General features: G+C 46.4%; 1 protein-coding gene across 1 annotated transcript in view; it reads left to right on the plus strand.

Moving 5' to 3' along the window:
- The first annotated feature begins 3,117 nt into the window (after positions 1-3,117).
- Positions 3,118-24,483, plus strand: part of LOC119372527 (peroxidase) — a 75,558-nt gene continuing 54,192 nt past the window's right edge. The window contains exon 1 of the mRNA XM_037643007.2: positions 3,118-3,269. Coding sequence (XP_037498935.1) covers positions 3,262-3,269 — 8 coding nt within the window. The 5' untranslated portion in view covers positions 3,118-3,261. The remainder of the gene's footprint in view (positions 3,270-24,483) is intronic.

Raw genomic sequence — 24,483 nt, forward strand, 5'->3', positions numbered from 1 at the left:
CTTTTAATTCAAGTGTAGTAATTAGCAGATAGAGGGACAACGAATTAAAGTGAACGGGAGAAAGAAGAGTTGTCGCCTCAGGGACCGAACCCACAATCTCCGTGCGACGCGAGAAATTTAGGGGGACAAGAGATCGAAATGGACAAAAGATCTGCTTATCAAAAGTTTAGGGTTAAGCGAGGGGTGTTGATACACTTCCTCCTCGAAAGGCTTCTGCGCCCAACTACGTTGGGCGCAGAAGCCTGGGAGGAAGTGTATCAATACAATTGACTGAGAAAATAAGAGAATTTATTTATTTATTTATTTATTTATTTATTTATTTATTTATTTATTTATTTATTTATTTATTTATTTATTTATTTACTTCACTCGTCATTTTCTGGTCACTTGGACGCTTTATTCTCTGCTGATTTATCTTTCTCAGTTGTCTGAGGCATGCGTGGCAGCAGAAGCAGCAGACGTAGTAGGACGTCAGCAGAGCAGCAATCATCGAGTTGAACTTAACACATTCAAATGCCCGCATTTTAATTTAGCCGCGCATCCAGCGGCTGACCTTGAAAGCAGTGCCTGTGATTTTCCCACAGCTTAATCGTAAGGAAAAGGGGCTACGCGATTCGTCGGGTCATCAAGTACGGTGGATGCAGTGAGGGCGACCGTCGCCGCGGTTATTTATAGGCACTGCGGCCGATCGGGCCATGGGATACCCTGTTCTTCAAGAATCTGGCTCGTTGTTATTGTGGTCACCGTTGACCATGGTTTTCGCATACGCTCCCCGCAAATGGGAATGGCCAAGAACTGACGGAAGACTCGTAAAATGCAAGTAGGTATGCGAAAGAATGTTGCCTCCTATCTTTGTGTTTTGTTTTTTTTAACAGCCAAGCTATTTAAGCTATCGGTAACTTGTCCTCCATCGTGCAAAACTCCGTAGGTGGGTGTGCGCAGCGGGAATTGGGCAAGCCCCACCACCGAGTACATCAGGTGCGAGAGTTAAACGAAAACTCTGCTCGGCGAAGTGCAGTACCTGAAACACGTGAAAGAGAGAGAAAATAGAAAGAAAGAGAGAAAGAAATAACGAAAGAAAGAAAGAAAGAAAGAAAGAAAGAAAGAAAGAAAGAAAGAAAGAAAGAAAGAAAGAAAGAAAGAAAGAAAGAAAGAAAGAAAGAAAGAAAGGGGATAGAGGGAATAAAGATATGAAAGATAGAAACACAGTGAAAGACACAAACAGACACTAAAAAGAGATACAAAAAAAGAAAGAGAGAAAGAGAATAAAAAAATTTAAAATTATAAAATGAAGAGGAACAAGCAAGACCACCCAGCTGCGCTGTTCCTTCAGGCTTGGCACCACTATTTGCAAGTATTGCCATAATTTTTTCCTCATTTCGCCTGTAAGGTCGTTCGTCGGTTTAGGCGACATCTCAAGTTTGCCATCGCCGTGGCACAGGCATGCAAACTATATTAGAAAGGACCCTCTTTCGGTATTTTCGGTATGGAGGTAGGACACTTCATCACACTGAGGTGTGACAGCGTTATATGAGAGGAATGAATAGCGAAAAGACACAGGGTCCCTTATGCGTACGCCAAGACAACTCGAAGGCCAAATCCATCTAGCTTCTTCCTCTTTTGCTTCTCAGTCGATTGTATCTACGACAAACGGCAGACCTCAGCCATCACTGCTCTGCTGTAAAAGCCACAGTTGCCAGAGCCTGCTCGGTGTTTCTCATTGCATTCCGCGTTAGTTGTGCTTAACATCTGGGGAATTCTCAAATGTCGAGTCTGGCAGTTAATTCAACTAATGCGGCAAACCATTAGCAGCAGTAGCAGTTCGATGACGATGGAATCGCAACGACGGCGCTGGCATTAATACTATGGTAATATAGCGGTGACATACAGCTCTGGCACTACAACCTGCATACAACCCGAAAAATTATACAGCGCGGACACTAAGCCTCTGGCACTACACCTCTGGCTCTACCGCCCAGCTACTGCAATTCTAATGCTGTCATTATCTGGTTCTACTACTGTGATTCTACAACTTATTTTCCAGCTTTGGCACTGCTTCCTGGCCCAACGAGGAGCAGAGCACCCCGCCCCCTCATCACCACCACGATTTCGAATCATGGCCAAGCCCCTCACCGTCACATATTTCCGTTCCGGAAACAGCGGAGGCGTTTCCACCTACCGTGGATATGACGGCTACCTAGACCACGACGGCTTCGAAGAATATCCAATCGTGCAGTCTTATGGGAAACATGATTGTAATGTATGACATCCAGGCGACCTGCATACGTGTCGCTAAAAAGAAATACGGTTTAAGCAGAATTTGGGTAGGTGTTAAAAGATTTCTCGTGGTCTCTTAGGCACCAATCAAGAACACAACAGAAGACGACGGTTAACAGCGCCACTCTGAAAGTGAAACTGAAAAGCTGTTAAACCGAAAGAGAAAGCTCCCAGAAAACGACGAAATAGGTCCCCCTGTTGTGCGTACATCACCGTTGTCCGCCGTCCTTTGATTTTCAGCTTAGTTGTGCACCTAAGACTCCCAGTAGAAACGCTCCACCGCGCATACAGCACCTTACTCCTGTATACTCTAGACATATATGGTAGTCTGCAGCTTCGACGACGAAACCCGGAAGGCAAGGGCACCGCAATTTACGTGTCACCGAAGCGTGCAGTCGGGCATCTGACTTCCGCACACCTTGCGAAGGTCGTCTATACAGAACGAACACTGATCGGTAGGTCCGTGGGACAAGCACTTCCCGGCGCGTGCGAACTGCCACCAGCTAGCACCGTTATAAACGTAGATGCATCTGCAAGCATACGTCTCTCAGCAGAATACGCGAGAGGCGATTCCTCCTCCTCCTCCTCCTCCTCCTCCTCCGGTGATCGCGTAATAGTGGTAATCCTCGCGCGAGAAGACCGCGTTTCCGACAAGGGCGGCCGGGGGGAGAGGGCGAGGTACGACGTCGGCAGCGACGAGGAGGACGTCTTGAGCGCGCGTCGGCGCTAGCGGTCGATGACGTCCACGCCGATGGCCACCGGCTTTCATGGTTACGCCAGGCGGCGGGGTCCGCCTCTTCCCCTCTCAGTCCAGCGGCGGCGTGCTCTTGAAATCCAGAGGCACGGAGTAGAAGGCCAGGGTCAAGGCTGTCAGCAGTGGCGCTGTGCATCCTCCGGGCTCTTGCCGTGCCAGTCTGCTTCGCCGGCCGCCGCTGATCCGCCGCAGCTCCGCCAGGCTCTCCACGTCTCTCATCCTTCGCAGCCATGAACAAGTGAGTGTGGAACTGCTCGTACCGCGTGTGTGCCTGCCTGCGTGCGTGTTTTGTGTGTCGTTTGTGTGATGAGCACGGTGCCGCTCTCCTGGATGCCCAGCTGGACACAACCATTGGGATTTTTTCTCGCGACTTTTCTTTTTCTTCTTTACGTTCTTTTTCGCCTCTCTCTGGGGGGTAGTGAAGAGTTTGACGGAAGCTCGTCCGGTCAGGTTGCATGCTGCACATGTCGCACGTTGTGAACAAGGAGTCTTTACGGGTACCGAAACGTCAAAAAAATGTTCCTTTTTTTTACTTGGTCAGTGACCGTAATTCTATAGGGGGTGTTAGAAACTTCGATTTCTTTAGAGAAACCAAGCCGGTTCGGAGATGGGGAAAATTCTTTCGTTAGTGTTCCAGTCCCCGTGAGTAAGGGTTGGTCCTATGTCAAACCAACTGTACACTCGTAGTTCAGACTTGGTCCGTCGTGTCATTTTACAGCGCCGATGAAATGGAACTGAAACACGCGTGGCTTCTTGGAAGTACAGACCGGGAGTGTTGAATCGGCACCCAAAGGGGAACAGTAATCTCGGCCGCCAGTACTCTTCGGAAAGCTGCCACTTTTTCGGCGATCATTTTTTATATTATAATCTGGTGTTTTAGATGCAAAAACCCCGATATGTTGAGCAGGCACGCGTATATAGTGGGGGACTTCCAATTAATTTCACCATTTCGGTTTTTTCCAGAGCACCTCAATCTAAGAAAACGTTTTTGTTTTTTTCGGTAACGTGGACTCCCTTTTTCTTGTATTAGATATTCTTAGATTGACATTGTGCGTGAAAACGAACGCTATATCATGTGGAACGTCGTGTAACGAAAAAAAGAGAAGAGACAGCATACAGGGGCTCTCTTAGCGTGACCCTTTTCGTGTTTCGCTTCCTTCCTGAGTATACCGCTTATTTATTTACATATATTACCGCCCTATTTATGGCTACAGCAGGAACTGGAACGTTATATAATGCTAGTGAGACAACAAACAAAAAAAAATGCAAGACACTACTACTAATGGCAAAACAAACAAACACATCTGGAACCCTTTATCGGTGCGTTAATCAGAGTCGCTCGATCCTGTTAACCCCGAACAAAAACGATAGCACGGCATCACACGGGGACGTCCCCGGAAACTGCTTAAATCACGAAACACCGATGGCACAGTCGCGGTACGGAACGGTACGGGGATGACCGCGCATCTTCGAGGCCTTGGTGACCCACCGCGCGATGCGGACTCTCTTTCGGTCACCGGTTCTCGAGCTATCTAAAACTGAATCTCTGCAACGAAGCACTCCTAACCATCTTGACGGTCTTTACGAGCGCCGCGTAACAGGCAGCCGGTCTCACTTGATATAGAGAGGCAGTAAAGCAACTTTTCGTTTTTTCGATTCAGACAGGTGGGCTCAGATATGCAATAGTGTTCGAGCAGCATTCCGGTGGCTCTGGCGCTCGGTTTAGCTGGAAGTTAAGAACCGTGCAATGCGTAGGAAGCTTCCAGCACTCCAGTTCTTGTCTTTTACCGGTGAGCTTCCTCTTGTTTTAATTGCGACGGTGCTGTACTCAATAAAACTGGTTGCCGGGAGAGATGGTTCATAACATAGAAGGAAATAAAATGCGCAACTACTGTAGACAAAGACGAAGGGGCAACAAGGACAAGCGCAAACTTTCGAGTCTGTGCTCACTGATTTACCATACACGAGAGACCAGAATGACCTTCTCAAGACTTAACGAAATCAAAGAGACGCAAGAGTCGTTAAGAGGGAGGGAGAGGAAGAAAAGAGAGGAGGCAGGCAGCGAAGTTAATCCAGAAAAAAAAAATGTCATTAAAGCAGCGACACGCAATGAAAGCAGATTGGCTGCAAACCTGCGACGACTGCGTGAACGGGATGGCGATCGGAACGGAGCAGCCAGAACGAAGCGCGGCAGCTTGCAGAGACGTCGCCACGTACGGCGCAGTCGGGGCAGCCGTTTCAGAACGGACTGGAGCTACGCGCTTGACACTGTTGAAGAATATAGGCAGGGCTCTCTCCAGATATATCTTAGGGGTGGACGTTTCGAGGGGGGGGGGGGTGGATATTAAGCTTGAGAATTTCAATTTCTTAAACTTCCAGTTTTCAGTACACATCAACATTTCATTCCTGGTCCCGCATTTCAGGCATCTATGACGCACGTAGAAAACGGAAGCAAACGCGCTCGTGTTCTAGCGCTGGCACTGGAGTTGACGACCTTTGAAACCACTACTAGGCCACGTGTTAAGACTCATCTTTACATAACCAGGTGGCGGAAGGTACGGCTCGCTGGCAGTGCGCGCGCACAGTTGCTACTTATTTGTTCCTAAAGCTGTATTCCCACGACGGACGTGATCGCGGACGGATCAGTCACGTGACACGTGACGTGATTCGGATCTCTCCGCAGCCAGCATTCACACGACAGGGGAGAATTCACGCTACAAGCGAGAATTTCGGCATTGCTCCCCGAGGATCCCAACTGTGATTTGGGCCTCCGTCGTTTCACGAATCGCTCCGCGCGGACCGAAGCGGGGACGCGGGAACGGCTGACGTATGGTGACGTAGTACGCAATCCGCAGGCTCGAATCGCGATTTCGTCAGTCGTGTGAATACAGCTTTAGGCGTGCATTTCCAAAGGGTAAGTCGGAGCGGTGGGTGGTCTATCGAAAGCAGTGGGCGGTGAACCAGTGCGGTGGGCGCCATGTCTACCGCTCCGCGGGCACAGACTGGGAATCGAACCCGCGTCCTGGAGCTTATAGCGGCGGAACACATTACCCGCTATGCCACCGCGGCAGGTGTACGTGTAAGAAGGCAACGTAAAGAGGGGCCAAAAGAAACTGTGGCCCAAGCTTGCCAATTGGCCCTGCTGCTGTTTTAATTTTTTCAGTCAAGATCTCGCATAGCAGCAGACTTCTAGACCACTCGGTTTGTTACATTTGCAGTGACCACAGGACTTTAGCAACGCCGATGAGTGGAACAACACTTGCAAGAATACTACGCCACCTTTCAACAACTCGGTTGTATTTTTATAAATGAGATTTGTATACCCGAAATTACATAAATGGTAACCCATTAAAACATGCCGGACAAACTGCTGCACGTTTACTGCTCACGTACAACACTGGGCTAGTAGGTTCCAAGATATCCTCGCGTTTTATTTCAGGTGAACCTTTCCTCAATATAATGGGCTTGTTCACTTTCATATAATAATAGCTGGAGTTCTCCTTCCCAAAACCACGACATGATTATGAGGCACGCCGTAGTGGAGGGCTCCGGAAATTCAACCATCTGCTGTTCTTTAACGTGCACTGACATCGCACACTACACGGGCCTCTCTAGCATTTCGCCTCCATCGAAAATGCGACCGCCGCGGCCGGGATCGAACCCGCGGCCTTCGGGTCAGCAGCCGAGCACCATAAGCTCTGCTCCCCCGCGGCGGACTGTTCACCTCCAGAAGAGGGGAATTTGTCAGGTATCGTTTTTGAGGTGCCCGTCAGGAGTATGATTGTGATTTATTTGTTTCTCATCAACACTGACGAGTGTTTAAAGAAAAGGATAGAATAATAAGTTTTCTAGATTTTAGATAACCATACAGTTACATATTTTTGAATATATGTAACCCAATTGACTCTCGGCAAAGTAATAACGTTAGGGTAAAGCAAATATTCGTAAATTTAAAATATGGAATCGAAGAGTGCGCTATGAAATTCGGTGTTCAAATTGCACAGGTGTACTTGTAAACACAAATATTTTTCGGATAGCTTACAAATACATCAGTGTAGACAGCACCGCAATAACCAGGAAATCGACACATTAGTACGATGACTTTTACCTCTGCATGCTTAGTGCAGTCATAAAGCAGGTTTGACAACTGAAGTAGTGCAACTGATAACGTCGCTATTAAAGTGAGACACTTACCTGGTATGTGACAGTTGTTCGCGCTCTCTGGAAATTTCTGTGCACACGAAGAGCCTGCAGCTTATCTGCTCCTGGTGTTCCATTTGTGTTTACAATGCTGGAATGATCAATACCAGGATGTAAACAGAATTGTTGTTGATTGTGATAAACGATTGTTCGGCATTCGAAAACAGTCCGAAAAGTATTATATTTTCGATTCGATCAACTTCTACCACTATTCAATTTGGGTTTTATTCATTCTAAACATACTCACACACCCATGGATAATGTGATCACCTTGTTCCGTGAGTACATTGACGATGATGATGAGGGCCAGTTACGGCCAAAGAGCGCCAAAACAATGTATATTCTGTAAGCGATTATATATTTAATGACAATGGGTAAGTGCATGTGGATGCAAAGGGGCCTAAACACAGCGCTCTGAGAATGCCTAAAATATATATAACTGATAAAATCATGAGAGTAACGTGAAACATCCGTAATGATTATAAAATCTGTACGATGAAAACAAAATAATAAGGTGACCGTGAATACATTGAAAATCTCCTCTTTACGTATTAACTACACGTTAACGACGCCATTATTTTTATATCAGACTTATACTTCCTGATGGCAGTGCGCATGTAAAATACCTACCATCGGGTTAAAAAAAGGAAAAGAAAATGTCATTCCTACCATGTGCTTCATTGCATTCAAAGCTCGCGAAGCCAGCAATCGCGAATCATTTTCTCGTCAATTCGCTTTCCAAATCGCGTTCTCGCGTGATGCCCGTAATCTTTGAAAAGCAGCAACCGCGCATCTGTAGGACTCGGGGTACTTTTTAACTACCTACTCGTCTCAGCGGCGGAATACTCCTCGAGAAAGTTGAGACAACCGATCGAACATTAAGTGCCATGGCAGTGATGCATATAGAGCGGAGGTGCAGTTGTGCCTTATACAGGAAATCTTCATCATGTGAGTTCAGTGAAGCGGCCTGAAAGGTATACGAGTGAGTGCACGCTTTGTCCACGTCCCTTAAGTATTCCATTAGGAGTTTGCCCGGAAACATACACGTTCTCTAAGTTGTAGCACAAGATTGAGCGCGGAAGCACCAGTCTCATTTCATGTCCTATGCGAACAATACGTGGCGTGACACACTCCGTCCTGACGCACTGAATGATATTAAAGAAATATTGGGCAAATAATTGGGACCCTTAAAAACAATACAACGACAGCTTAAATCAAAACTTAAACCAACATATAGGAACGAGAAACAAACTGTAATCATCGCGATTGTGGACAAATTGCTCCTGGAATGATGTGTCTCGAACCGAGGCCCACGTCAAGGCCTCACGGCCTTTAGACCCGGCATCTTAGTTTCTAACAAAGGGAAATAACACGATTATATATAAAGGATATTTGATTGATTGATTGATTGATTGATTGATTGATTGATTGATTGATTGATTGATTGATTGATTGATTGATTGATTGATCAAGCGATCGGTTATCCTATTTATTTATTTATTTATTTATTTATTTATTTATTTATTTCATCGTCTGTGCAGAGCGCAATCATCACAGTCAGTGGGGCGGACGCGCCGCCACCCGCGCCGAAGCCGCGCCAAAAATGACTCCCGCCGATTCGTGTACTTACAAGGCCACACACCGAGCACCTTTGTCTTCACAAGATATATTTACATCGCGGTGAAAAGTCAACCGACCGCGCCACAACGGAGCGACGCGCCGCGGTGTCGCTGGAACAAAAATGGGCGCGCGCGCGCGCGCCATCATCAGCTGACGTGCGCCACTGTAGGGCAGCGGCGAGAGGAAGAGGTATTCGCGCCTGCGCAATCGCGAGCAACTCACGCTCTCGCAACACGCGCATCGAATGGCGCGAGAAGCGACACTTTCGCTACAGTGGCTGTACTTTCGCTTCTATTGCCCATGATGCTGACCCTCCTGCTCTCCATGTCGCCGCTTCGCGCTTGTTCGCTCTCCCCTCATATACGGCCGCCATAAATCACCCCACCACCCGGCAGGACGAGCGCTTAACTGCGATTGTGGTCATAAAACCTCCATTCTGCATACCTCCATCGCGCCGCAGCGTGTCCGCCTTCGTGTATATATACTTTTGCTTCGCGTATTTCTTTTATCGTCCGTATGGCTTCCGTCGATTTCGCCCCCGCCGAGGAGATGGTTGATAACATTCCAGATTCGAGCACCTGCTTGTGAATTCTTCTTTTTCTTTTGTATTTTTTTTCTTTTCCTCCTCCCATTTGAGTAATTCTCGTGCAATAAAGAACAACGAAAGAATAAAGAGAATAGATGCTAAATGGCCCGTGGCGCTTTTCTTTTTTTCGGAGCGAACAGCCTCACGATATCCGAAGGCAGAAAAAAAGAAGCCCATTAAGGAAATCCCTCTCAGTTTTTTGCGCATTCATGCGAGAGATTTCCTTCGCGTAAAAAAGAAAATAAAGAAAGTAACACGGAAAGATGCGAAACACTATAATCCACCCGCGAAGAGGCATGCAGTAATCGTTTTCTTGTCTCGCCGAGACTTCTTCATCTTCCGCGGAGTAGATCGCATTTTTAGCTCTCCGACATGATGTTCGTGTCATCTACAGGATGTTGAGACTATGTAATTCAAGGGAAGCCCTGGATATTCTCTAAACGACTGTTCCATCCATTTCACTGGCGTAGTCAGGGGCGGGGGGGTTCGAACCCCCTCCCTCCCGAAACTCCTCACCCGAAAACAAACGCACGCATGAACATACATAAAGTGTAGTTGAACCCCCCCCCCCCCTCCGAAAAAAATTTCTGGCTGCGCTACTGATTCACTTACTTAGAAACTTCTTAGAGATGGCCGCTATTATATCAGTAATGTTCCCTGAAGAATGGAGCGTAAAAGCTAAGTAAAAGGGTTCGTTTTTAATAGTAATTTGAAAATTACGCCCATTCTATTAAACAATACGTACTGGACATAGTATCCACTGTGGAGTGGTGAAGTAGTGTTCATAAAGTTACCATGATGTACGTATTGCCTAGATTATAATCTGGACGGTAAGATGCAGCTTTTTTTTTTTCGCTTATCTTGGTATATATTAGAGATCCTGCGTTGTCGCTTTGAATACTCTGTCACGCAATGTTGAAATATTGGAATAATAACTTTTCAAGATATTTTCTACTTTGTGAGTGTAACAGTAACTGCCAGCGTGTTTGAATAATATGTTTGGATTTCATAGACTGACGCTAAAAAGCAACGCTAGAAAGAGCTCCGCCTCAGTCCCTACCTCGGCACTTAAGCCTTGCTGCGAGTCGCCGTCACTTCGCCAAAGTCACTGTTCATCGAACAGGTCAAATTCAACACAATTCAAATACATGCAACTCTTGAGACTTGTTCAAGCCTTTTAGTGGTTCGTATGTTTATTTCCCACGAGTGGTACTGCCAGTGCTAGTGGCCCACGGTCCTTGCAAACACCTGTATTTCTCGAGAGCATCTGCGGTAATCTGGTTGACATTACCATTACCATCATCATCATTCTCTCTATGAACATTCAGACACTTTACAAGCCCATCAGGAACCACAAGTGCAGCTCAATAGTAAACTTGAAATAAGCTAGCAATGTTCATAAAATAATAAGACTGGTGTGTCCTCGTAGTGGTAAGGCTGTTAATATATTTGTGGATACGTAAGATGTTGATACCGATGGATGAAATCGGCTACTCACTTACGCATGGTTGGTACGGAAACATGTCGCACGTACCACAACAGTAAAGATCATTTTGCACAGCACCTGGAGTAGCATGTCAGGCGAATAGCCAGGCATACATCTCCAGCTTTTCATTAAAATATTTCTCTCTCTCTAAGTTTATATATTATAATGTGACTCGCTGTGAATCTCACATACTTTTACATACGCATTTTCGGAAAGTAAAACTACTCACGGAAAATACGACCAGCCGAAGTTCGTTTTCGAGACTGTAAAATGTCGACCAGCTCACCACTTTGCTACATTATTATTGATGAAGTACGCGTACATACACTGACACAAGATAGAAGCGTAAACGATAGAAGTACTCAGTATAACTGTTGCATACAATACAAGCGCAGTACAAATACACACACTGTTGTACGAGTTGAAGAACGCATACATTAAACGGACATACGATTTGGGTTTATCAATGCACAAGCATTACGTGACATTCTCAAGGACCGAAGGCTCGATCTAGCGAATTTCGAAACTTTTCCTTCGCTAAAACTGCGCCCAAGTTCGAGAGATTACAACGCTGAAATTCATTACGCCCTGCTGACTTAACGGTGCCTCGCCTTGGGTGCAATATTCATAAACGGGAAGTTACACCCTACTTTTAGCCACAGCTGCAGTCAGACATTTCTTTGTGAACTTAACGCGAATGGAGTTTATAACAGAGGCTTTTGCAGTCTAAGCTGATTAAAACCGGATATTCAGTGTCAATGTGGTTTTAATGTGTTGATGTCTTGCAAAACCGTGATACAGGATTATTCGATATTAAGCGCCTCGAATCAAGAGTCCGTGGTCACGCCCTTACGTACACACTACACGGCACACGAAATGTTGCCAAGTCAAGGCTGCTGGTGGCGAGAAATTAGATAAAACAAGGCGCGGAAGTATCGAGCGTCTATGGTTGGAGCTCTCGCATACAGTACAAGGCCATTTTATTTGAATAACAAAAGGAGTCAACGAGGTGTTCGAGATAGTAATGATAATAAGTAGAACAAATTAATAATGCGAAGGCCAAGAGCAGCGGGGTGATCATAGGATCGGCCGTGTAGCTCACGCCCACGGAATGCATTAACGATCGAGTGATTCCTGAAAGCCGCGTGTTGTAGCCAAATCCTGTTTATGCAGTATATCCTATAATACATTCAGGCTCGACTTTCAGCGTGACGTGTCGGAATATGTTTTAATGGCTACTGCTAGGTGTTGCCCTCACTGAATACATTCTTCGTTAGAGCTGGCACGCTGAACCCTCATCGTACGCGTACATTTGGTAGACCCAAATGAAGGCATTTCGCTGTTGCGCAAATGCCGGACAGAGGCGAGAATATGTGTGTCAGTATTTCAACAGCCCCGGAGCTGGGCGCTGTCTTTAACGGAAATTGTGTGACCTTGGCCTTTCAATTTCTTTCATTTATTTGGGTTTTTCCCAAATGCCCGCGAAGGGGGCAGAAGGAGAATGTCTATCTTCTGAATTGGCCCACTCTTCGTGAGGCACTTCACCGGGATATAAGACAGAAACAGAGAAATATACAATGAATATATACAAACAAATAAATGAGGAACATTGCAACAATCGGGGCATGTGAAATAAGTTTTTAGAAAATACGATTAAATGAGCAAAACTTGGCACATATTCAAGTATACGCAAATACAAATCTGACATGGAAGACAATAACTTAATACACTTAAAAAGTGCGACACAGGATTCTGCAGGTATTTCGAAGCAAGCATTAAATATTGAGCGGTCTTTTTTTCCGTTACTTGTCGTCCTCAGACGAAAACCAACGAACTGGGCGCATGCTTAGCAGCACGGAAGCTTGGGCGAGTTTGTAAGACATCATTGTAAGACAATCGTCTGTCCTTGTTTTTTGGCGCTTTGAAGTTGTTCCATGATGGGCGCATGCGCCAGAAACAACAAATTCATAGGACTCGTGTGTGCGCCTGGTTGACTAGTTTTCATTGCGCCATTTGTCAACTTGCTCAGAACTTAGCATCTTACTACGGTTACTTGACGAGCAAATTTTAAAGCACTGACAAGGCTTGCGGTGAACGCGGCGCGGTTTTTCTTTTTCTTTTGTTGTTCTTTTTCACCGAATCAATACCCGGCTGCTTCCTGCGAGCTATTGGGTGTCGCATTTTCTTTTCAATACGTTTACTTTCTCTTAACCTTAATCACTGACAGGGCCTCAACCGCAAACATTTTAAAACAATGACTGAAGCGTATTGAGTCTTTTTTTCCTAACTTCTACTTTTAATAAAAAAAAGTAATAAACCTGCCTATATATCGAGGCAAACCTTAAAGTGACGCTGCGCGCTGTTGATTTAAAGAACCCACCTTTTAAATGCGAAGCATTTCTTAGCGAACCTCTGGCACTTTGAGCGTTTCTATCTACGTATCTATCTATCTATATATCTAGCCGCCTACGTCTGGGTGCTCTCATAATCGCCTCCTTAGCTTGGTGTAGACCAAAATTTGCATGGGAGGGTAATTGGATTTGACGAATATGACTGCCGGGTCATGACATGAATAACGTTAAAATCCTGTCGCGTACGTCTTCAAACCCTTTCCACTAGTCACGTGTGGCACATACCCGTTTACTACGGGCCGCGGTGTACGGGTATGCGCCACAGGTGATTGACAGTTTATATCTACCTAGGAACGGCGAGAACATTGGTAACTTACATGCTAGAGCGTTAAGAAAAACCAACATCGGCAGCGTTGACTCAACGAATGGAAAGACTGAAAATTCAGATCGCAGCAGGAATCGAACCCAAGCATTCTGCGTGGCAATCAGGTATTCTACCACTGAGCCACGCCAGGTCTATAAACTGGTTTGCTAAAACAGCCTACCCAGGCGTAAAGCGGTGACAGTCAACTGTGGTTGTGGTGCTGGCTATCTAATTTTACAAAAAAGCAATGAACACTACATGATACTCCTACGATGGCTACTCCTACGATACAGGCGTCATATCAGATCAACGTCTGTAGTTCCAGTGTTGGCTCCGCTTTTGTAGCAGTCTAATAAAGATTACGTTTGTATTCTATGATTCAGCAAGCTATATTGAAGCATTGCTCGAGCCCGGAGGAATACATTAACGAAAGTTACATATGATATCCACATCACCGCACCGTAAAGTGCACTTCGTCCACCAGAACGACGCAGTGGCTTCTTTATTTCTAACGAGGCTGGGCGATGGCCTCATGCTGACCGAGGATGATGCCAGAATAATTGACAGCCGCATTCTAGACTAGGCTGCGTAGGCCACATACGCCCAGGTAGTCTACGAATAGGACAAACACCATCCATTGATGTTGGTCTACGTAGCACTATCCAGGCCTACCAGCCTCGACGGCCTATACCTCACCAACGCGAAGGGTGGCTTCAAGTTCCGACATGTCGCCGGCTCTGTCGACAGACAATTTGTCGATGAAATGACCGAGGCATCCACGAATTCCAACAACTCTACTATACCATATACTTCACCACACATGGACCCCTCGTCACCACGATCACGACCGGATCCTATAACAAGTCATGACCAGCTGCTGGTGCTCACTGATCCCGGTGATGACGCCCTTGTTCAAGAACTGTGAAGAACTTCTTGCACGCATGCACACCGGTTCGTAAAACGTGCGTGAGTTCTCGGGACACGTATAAGCACTACACATCAGCTTACCGCTTCTGATGTTGGTAATACCCACGTTGCCAGTGGCAGCGTTACCCAACCGTAAACAACTGGTTATATAACACATATGCGGTTCTTCAACATATATATGTGTGCGTATAAAATTTATGCAAGTCTTTAGCGTCATTTTGTAACGTGCCGCTCAGTAAAAAAGTTACGCCACAGTCACCTACCCGCCGCATGCTTCGCATAACATCGACTCCCACGGTGCGTGGGATCTGCCGAATTTTTTTTTCATTAAAGCGATTTCCCTTCGCCTAACGCCATGTTGTGGACTGAGGCCACACTTGCCTCAGCTCTTGGGTGACAGTCAGCCAGTCACATGCTTCACCTGTAGACTCAGTGCTCATTGAGAGCCCTAATCTACCATCTCGAGGCCAGCGAGAGACGTCGCTGTTGTTTTTCGGAGGCTGAAGGAACCGGCGATATCCCCGCCGAGTGGAGACATGAGAAATTGATTTCATCTTACTGAGGCTTAATTAATTTTTCGTGTGAAATAAAGAAACGACATCTTTGAATAGAAACGTAATGTGGGCCTACAGATGACCACGTCTAACGCCACACAGCTTTTTGTTCTTCCAACGCCCCGTGTATATTACACAATAAGAATGTATAATTTGCCGATTTGCTTCGGCAATGTTCAAGCCCCCCGATATAGTTTTCCGCTCCCTATAATGCTACAAGCCGGTAACTCGTAGTTCGGGTCAGCAATACAACTTTTTTTGTTAAAAAAGATCAATATTGCTTACTTTTATACTCTATCTCACCACTACCGCTCAGCACTACCAAGGCTACAGGATGTAAGCAAGCCACCCGCTTGCGCAGCAAAACATAGTTCCAGATATAATTGCCTTACAATTGGCAGGGTTGAGACATCTGCGCTTTCTTGGCACGTGTTACGTCACATCGATGCGTGATACGTTTATTCTTCTTCGCACTGAAGTCGTGTGCCTTTAATTGCTGCATTAGTAACCGCCGGTAACTGCGGTTACAAATCAACATGGCAGCACCCATGCAGACGCGACCGCCCGCTTCGACCCGAACTTGCGCTTGCTGTACTCCCACTGTGCTGGAAGCACCAAATAAATGGGGAAATGAGCCATCGCTTTGTGCCATGTAATGCTGATGACAAAGCATGTGGCACATTTTGCCGTTATTTGCGAGATCAGCTGTTTGTTTAGCCACGCCTGCTAAGCCTAACGCGCCGAGAATTTGATAGCGGGTCTTGAAAACAGCGGAACACAGTCGCGAATACATTGCTGTCGAAGCGTCAGCACATTCATCTGAAGCAAATGCAGGCGTCAGTTCGTAACTTACGGGTCACACCGCGTGCTATGAAGGCTCGATAAAATTGGAAGTGGAAGGCACCAGCTGAGGTGGGTGCAACCATTTTTTTTTTCAGCGTTGCTCTGTGTTCGCTTTACTCGCCCTACGCGTGCGAGCAGACGCCAGGCCGACGCTGAGCAGAAGACGCGATTCGGATGAATAATGTGGAGGGGCTAATCGCCCTTCCTATTGGCTAAGGGTCTCTGTAGCCTTCACAGTGCTGAAGGGAACTTCTGAGATGGAGTATAGTTCACAACAGGAAGAATAGCCAATGTGGCTGCGACGCTATGTAGGAATCGAAATGACAAAAAAAGACACGTTGGAATTAGAAAGCGGTTTCAGCTATAGTGGGACGACATTGACTGGCCCACCGCCTAGTCACCTATAGCTGTTAGCTAACTATCGACACTCAACGATGTCGCTTGGATGTCCCGACTGCTCCCACACACACGAAGTTTGGATTCGCAGTGTCATGCAGCGTACTACACGCGTTGTTAATTCGTATTCATTCCCAGACTTCACTGTGTGCGACGTGAACGAAGTTATTAATATGACTATTTATTGATTGCAAGGATTTGTACAATCATCATTATCGTCCTCATACATCATCTTAAATTCGGACCGCCCCCCCTCCCCTCCTTCTTGAAAGATTTTGGATGATCGCCTGGCTATCAGCGTCATGTCGACGAAGGTGGTTGTTGTCGAGCGAATAATGTTGTTCACTATGGTATATTACAGTATCGTGGAGGGCATGCAAGACAAGGCGTTGCAGTGGTGTCGCGTCTAAGCTAGCTGCAAATCTGGCGCGAGAGCCTTTCTCGTGATGAAGAAGTCAGCGACGAGTGGCAACGTGTGGGCGACGTGTCGTGATCCGGTTGTATCACGTGCTCATGCACACGGACCAATGAGAAGCGGACCCCGGTGGTGCTTGAAAGTGCTAGTGTGCAAGTAGGGCGTGGCCAGAAAGGTGTGGTGGCAGGCATGGCGACGGGAAGACGGTAGACGGTTGCCAGCCCTCATTGAGATCGGACGCAGCTGAGGTATTCCCAACGTTCTGGAGCCAGGCAGCCAGGCAGACAACCGGGCATCCTTTAGCATGAGCGCGGTCCAAGGCCATTGGACATTCCGCACCTACCAAAGCCCAGCCTGCTGAGGTCGAGGGCGGCTGTTTGGAAACGCCCACTGAACTTCCGGTTCGGTTGTGTATAGGTGCCTGGACTACTCACTAGACAGACCTGTCCCAGGGCTGAGCAGCCAGCGTCGCCCTCGTCTCCGCTATTCACGCCGTCACAAGCCTGTCTCCACCAGCCGGAATCAACAGCCGGAGAACAGACTTCACAGCAACTTCCAGCCGAAGCCGTCATGCATGGACCATTAGCACCGTGAGAACGCCTCTATGTTACTGACTTGTACGCGTTAGTGTTTACGGTGTAGCCTTCAAGGGCAGCTTTTGGTAAACTGAAAAGCGATGCTTAAGGGTTAAGGCCGCCTCATTTGTTTGTGGAGTTTGTTTTCGGGTGCTGGTAGACTTCGGAACTTTCCATAGAGGGTGAGGCCGCGTCATTCGTTTCCGAGTTTGTTTTCAACTGTCCTATATCGTTTTTCTTCTAACGTGCCTGTAAGTACACCTTTCACGAGATCTGCTATGGAACTTTTGTATCGCTCGTCCTTTTCTCAACACGAAGCATGTCTGCAAGCGTGACTAACCCCTTGATGCGCAATGTTCACATAAGTGGACGCAACTTGTATTTTTGCCAGTTCTTTGTACTAGTGACCAAGAAAGAGCAGGATACATTGCGCATAGGATGAACTTAACCTTCTGCATAGTCAATATGTCTAGACTTAGCCTTAGTGTGCGGCGTATTACTGCAGCAAGCACTTTGGTGAAGGCATTGCAGTGTCGGACAGGTTGTTCGACGCGCCACATTCCAGGAACAATGTGAAAAGTTTGACATTCCTTAGCTCGAAATGAATACAGCCTAAGATTTGGTTCTTTTTATACAAAAACAGAACATCCCTGACTGCAGAATACATAGGTGTTTACTAGCTAATTACTATTAACTACCGAAACTCGCACAAAACAATATATTTATTTCTTTTTTCGGGATGTAATATCGAGTGTCCTGGACTTGTGCTGCGCGAATTTGACACATTTGCAGACAGTCCATCATAATCCGTGCCTAAAGGGGGCTAACGTCCGCCTAACAACCACCCCGACGTTAAGTGGCGTCCGCGAGAGGATTATGCTGACAGACTCGTGACAGCCTCACTTTGCTGGCATTCGCTAATGGAGTGATAGATTTCAAGCTATCTCCTTTCAGCAACCAACGTCCGAAACATCCACGAGCGTGAGAAACAACAGTGATGGTAGCCAAGCATGACGCAATCCGCGTTAGCTGATCCCAGCCTTCACTGAAGCGCGAGACGGACTAGACATCTATATTCAATGCTTACGGCGTGTCACATTTGCTCAGGAATGGCCAAAGGAGTAATAAGCTCTCTCTCTCTGTCATTACGCTCTAAACCGTTTAAGCCCTTAGCGTTGTTGGACGTATATCAGTTGAAGGCGCAACAGAACTTGTGGAGAGGCAGTAGACATCACTCCTGCGGCCTTCGTAGACGGCGAAGGGGTGCAGGTGTAAGTTCTGGAATGCGACACCCGATAATGATGAGGAGGACACAGTATGTAGATCGGCTGCCAGAGTATTTCGACCACTGGCAAGAAATCGCGAAAATGACACGGACTAGTGATGGACAATACTGGAACATATGGTTTTTGGGCAGTTTTGGGCAGGACTAGAGAAAAAAAGTTTTTAAAGAAGGTGGTTCTTGGAAACGAATTGAAAGCGCACTGCTTTTTTTTTTTTCAGTGAAGACCATCACAGAGCTCAGGACTGTTGGTCTATAGTTCAAAAGAGCCCGCAGCAATTACCTGCAGAAAATGCAGGAAAAGCTGCACACTTAGCAATAGTTTGCCTTAATAAGGGAAAAAGCCACAGCTAGGCTTCGTGTTCATCGTCAAATAACTGCCAGTCTGGCCGACAAAGAAGATACTGACCCAGGAAAGGTAGACGGTACTGACCATGAACATTTCGCGAAAGCCACCCAGAAGCAGTGCTACAGCCAGAAAACCTAAAACAAATTAACAATGCGCCAATGTATTCATGTTGCTTCCGTCAGACAATAAGTTATTCCTTAAATAAAAAGGACATTTTATAGTACGAAACGCCGAATACTACCCATCCAACTTAAGCACCCCAGCTGCAAATCACTTTGTTATAAGCGCTAGGAGACGCAAACTAGGACGCAGTTTTACCCCAAAGCTGCATTGGCCATTAGCTCAAGCAAGTCCAAAAAGCACCTTGAATCAGGAAGACGTGAAAGCGGCCAGTGAAGTGAGTTGCAGCAGCAGTGACGAGCAAAGAAATCGCTGGCGTAGCTAGGGGATGCCTTGTCGGATGTCCAAGGGAAGCCGGACCTCCTGAACTGCCGATTCAGTCACCACTGATTCACCGATAGACGTTTGATAGCACCTCATTCCAACAGCGATTGAGAAGGCTACTGAAGACGAAGTGCACGAGACATTGAAGCAAGCCATCATACGGCAATCTGAGTTGTCGTACCAGTCTCGAATCGTGGTTACAGAAAGGAAAGATGGAACTGTGTGACTTTGAGTTGATTTCAGAAAATTTAACAAACGTGTGCTTATGGACAAAGAGCCGCGGGAGCACATAATATTTGGTGGGTGGAGGAAGTTGTCCATTTGAGGATCATAAGAATACGCGTGCATCCGTAGGGGCACATATGTATGCTAGGTCTAGCCCTGATGTGAAGTATACAAGGAAATATAAATATATTCGGTTGAGTATGGGGTGTTTATAAAGTAGTACAAAGACGATTTTGAGTCATCGCAAAAAAGACATTTCTGGTTTCCTTGTCATGGAGAGTTAAAGCTGTCCACACATCAAAGCCATGAAACACAAAAAAAAAATTATTTGAATTTGAGGTTTTCGTCACCCACCATCTGCAAGCCAGCTCCATCGCAATGAACATTATCATGACGAGTCAACGCATTCCACTGGGTTTGCAAACTCTGCGCCCTGCATGCGACCGAAATCGCTGTCGGAGTCACTTGACGACAGTCCGCTCATCTTCGTTTACGTGCACCATGTGTTATTGACAGCAGACAACAGAGTTGTTACTAGTACATCACGAGTTGCCGTACCCACGTGCATAGGCGTGCGCAGGGTTCCCCTACGGTGGAAGGGGGGGGGGGGGGATGGCGGAGGTTCATCGTGGCGCCCCCCTCCCTATGAAGTCAATGTATGGGGCAGACTTTGCGCCCCCCTCTTCTTAGGTGTCTAGGGGGGGAGGCCGTCCCCCTGCCTCCCCCCCCCCCCACCCTCTGCGCACGCCTACGCCCACATGATTTATACCTACGTCAAACTGTGTTTAGACGTCAGTGCGAAAGTGCCGCCTCGATATCGAAACCGAAAGTGGTTTTTTGAGATATAGGTATTAAAAATATGCTCCATGCGTTCCGAGGTACGACGATACTCTTTTCAGGCTTCTCAACACCCGTGTTTCTAATTAGAACAATAATACGAAATTTTTCAAATTTCGTGTCACTACTCCTTTGAATTGGAGTTCTGTGTGCGTTAGAGAACCCAGTGTTGCAACGTTATACCCTAAGTTTTGATACTCGTATTGATTATTTCACAGCGCGAGTTTATTGCTTCAGCATACTGACATTTATATTGCCAGTACATATTCAGCACTATATGTCGTATATTTGTGGAAGGAACGAACTTAGGCACGTATCCTTAAGCCTGAACGGGCTGGCAAAGAAAAGTCCGCTTTAAAACCGAATCACGTCTCTGCTACAGTTGAGTCGGTCGACCTTCGCATATTTCGTACTGAAACTCGTGTCCTTGGATTGCTATTATTATGTCGGCCTGCCTGTTAGCCTCTTTGTTTCTTTTTTTATCTTCTTCGTTAAAGTGGATAAAAAATTCTGTTACAACCTCCACCGCGGTGTAGCTCTCCACCCTAAATACAGACGGAACCTATTCCAGCACCACCCGTTTAGTTTTCCAGCAGCATTATTTCGCTACAAAGAAGCGAAGAATTCCACAGACGAATCGTTGCGACGTCAAGCAGCAGCCGCGCAATACATGTTCCTCTATAATGTTAGTTTTTTTTGCCAGGCATAATCCAGGCTGGATCCGTTTCTACATTAAGCTTGCGGGGTGCGGCCGGCATACTGATGGGAGTCCTCGTGTGGCGACACCGCCAACGAAGCTACATAAACCGAAGGAAAAATTTTTAAAAAGTCAGGAATGCGAAGTCGAAGGTTAGCGGAGGAGGAGATCGCTGAAAAGGCTATTTTTGATGACGCTGTCGCACCACACCTGGTGTCGCCGACTTTTGATACCTTATACGATGAGCATTGTGCCGGAACAGTCGTTGATTTATTTGGAAACAAAAAACCAAACGCGCGAAATATCTTTCTAAAAATCTCGGCGTGCCGTACTCTTTTTCTCTTTTATTTTTTAGACCTTGAGAAAGAGGTCTGCTGTGCGTTCGTTTTTCTACTATAAAATGCAGGCGCCCAGCGAAATTGCAGTGACGACTGCTATAGGGTAGGCAGAAAATGAAGAGGTCAAATAAACCGTGGTTTGACTTGGCTCCTTCTGTAATAAAATGTACGCAGAGCTTTTGAAGATTGGCAAACGTTTGAATCTAGTTTAATCACCAGCCTTTCGGTCACGCCTTTCGGCCTTAATATTCCTTAGGTGCAGAGGTATTAAAACCAAGGCTTTCCTGGTTAGGTCATATCACGTTATCTGATGATTATTTGCAGAATAAATTCGTCATCATCATATTCACTGCAGGGCGAAGGCCTCCCGCAATGTTCTCCAGTTTAACCTATTGTGTACGAGCTGATTCCACGGTATCCCTGCGAACTTCATTATGTCGTCACGCCATCTAACTATCTGCCTTCCTCGACTGCGTTTCCCATCCCTTGGTAACCATTCTGTTGTTATTACTGTCCACCGTTTGTCTATCCTATACATTACGTGGCCTGCCGATGTCCATTTCTTTCTCTTGATGCCAACTAGGATATCAGTAACCCCTGTTTGTTCCCTGACCCGTTAAATTATTGCTGGTCAAATGAAAGCTAAGAGAAAACAGGGGTCACCATTGCACGAAATCCACAGTTACATGCAGTTCATCAAGTTACAGGGAAGCGCCGGGACGAGCTTAAACGACTTGCGTTAAGGTCTAACTAGCGTTAATATATTCGCGGCGTTACCAGTAGACCACAGTGATCCGACGACACGTAACAGTAACGGAAAGAAAAGAAATCGTTCCGGGAAAACGTCGAAAGGAACGGTAACTGACGTAAGTAACTGAGGATTTTTGCTGAGAATCCGCCTTGGAACAAATATCTCAACGGGGAACACGCGTTGTCCTCCTTGGAATAAAAGAATTTCACAACGGCACAGCGAACGGCACAGTGACAGTCTGCTAGGCAAGGACATTTTAGAAAATTGATGTCAGGACTGCAAAATCTTAGCGCAAGCGGACGAAACGGTGCTTTTCAAGTATTTGCTTTTCACAGAGATGACAAACGGTGACAGCATAAGGTGAAGTCATCAATCCTAACCGCAGAATGTCAAACGGGATTGAACGTCACAACAGCTCTGAGAAGATTAATGTTTTGAGAGGCACTCGACAGCGCAATCTAGGGGATGAAAAGGACATCGATTTTACGTGTTGCCAGTGAAATTTGTCTTAATTTCTCTACATCCTATGGGGGTTTTTTTTCATTTTTCACGATTTTCGACGTTGTTGTGGCCTCGGTAGCTGGCTCCCAACCCACAAGAGGGATTGCCCGAGCTGGAGTTATTGAAAATTGCACGGAACAAAAGGAGTATTCGAGATGGCATGTACCTCAGTCTCTTCACGGCAAACATGCTATGACAGACGACAGCTGGAACAAAAAGAAATAGCGATAAATATAGCTACGTTGCGCAACTTTACTTGTAAAAGGTATCGATAGGGCTTACTTCAACGAAAAAAATCGATCGATCGACAGATGGATCAAAAGTCACACGGCCTCTCATTTATTTTCCATAGACTACTCGAAGGAGAAGGCCATCGCCTTTTTCTTCACGGTCGATTGTATTATCGACTGCCACGCAAAACTCCTGGACTGCATTCCGGCTCGAACCCCTGATTTTTATTTTGTGCATCCATCGCGATTATTCACTCAGGGACAACGCTCACTTTTCGCTCACAACCAAAGTCGCCGACACCGACATCAGAATCTCCGGGACGCGGGCTTGTTAGCGTAAAAAGTTCAGCAACACTTCCGTTGCATTGCATATCGGATGTGCAAGAGACCATGTTCTCAAGAACTCTTCGGTTAAGGGCTTGACATCCAAGCGCCTTAATGCTGTCCGAAGGACAATACTTTGATCGTCGTACGCTGGGCACTTACGCGGGTAGTTGCTTCTACACCCCAAGTGTAGCAGTTGGCAATATCCGGCATTCGAATAAGAAATGCGTATAGACGTTCGTAAAAGCAGCTCCTATTCGGAGACGGCATCGTGACACTCATTCCAGACGAGAAAGTCCTGGTAATAGTTGCACATTATGTATGTGCATATGGCATACAGCCACCGGTCAACAGATTCTGACGTATGCCTTCAGTGTAAGGCCACTGAGGTGCCGAGCTGCATACGTTCTCGACAGAGAAATCGAGGTGCATTCCTGGCCTTCTATGTGTGCTTCGTAATCAACTATAAACCACTTGCCGATGTTATACTCTGCTTCATACATTAGGTGCAACACTGCAGATGTTAGGAAGACTTCTTGCACTGCCATAGACTACTGAATGCGTCTGATAGACGACTGATAGACGACTGAATGGGTTCGCACCAAGAAATGGTTCGAGGTTTGACTGCCCAAAATGTGATTCCTTTTGCCTTTTTTGGCTGAGTTGTGCATTAAGATGTTTTGTGCCTTAGAAACGAACTGCTATACGGCTATCAATATGTTGTTTCACATCCCTTAGCGTTTCGTTGTTTTCGATTTCTGGTCTTTTATCTGTTGCCGGTCGCGACGCCTCCAGCGCAGGCTCGTGCTCGGCCCGCACGAGAATTTACAACCACGATAGAGCACACCACGAGACCCGCGGAGTTATGCATTTTGCGGACCGAACTTCTTGCATAGCTTCAACAGCGTTGTACCTGATGTGTGAAGCGGAGTATACATAGGAGACAGACGAAGAATTCACCGACGATTACGATACTGCCTAATGCGAATTCTGAGCGCAGCTTCGCGTTGGGGCAACGCCAATTGTGTTTGAAGTTGTGGCAATCTGTAGTTGGAGCAATGCAACATTATTTACATATTGCCACAGAAACTGCCAGCGCTCGAGTGCTACGCACACCAATCTGTGCATTGCAGGCGTCGAGAACAAAGCGAAACGCT

Source organism: Rhipicephalus sanguineus, chromosome 10, assembly GCF_013339695.2.
Source record: "Rhipicephalus sanguineus isolate Rsan-2018 chromosome 10, BIME_Rsan_1.4, whole genome shotgun sequence".
NCBI classification, from domain to species: Eukaryota; Metazoa; Arthropoda; class Arachnida; order Ixodida; family Ixodidae; genus Rhipicephalus; species Rhipicephalus sanguineus.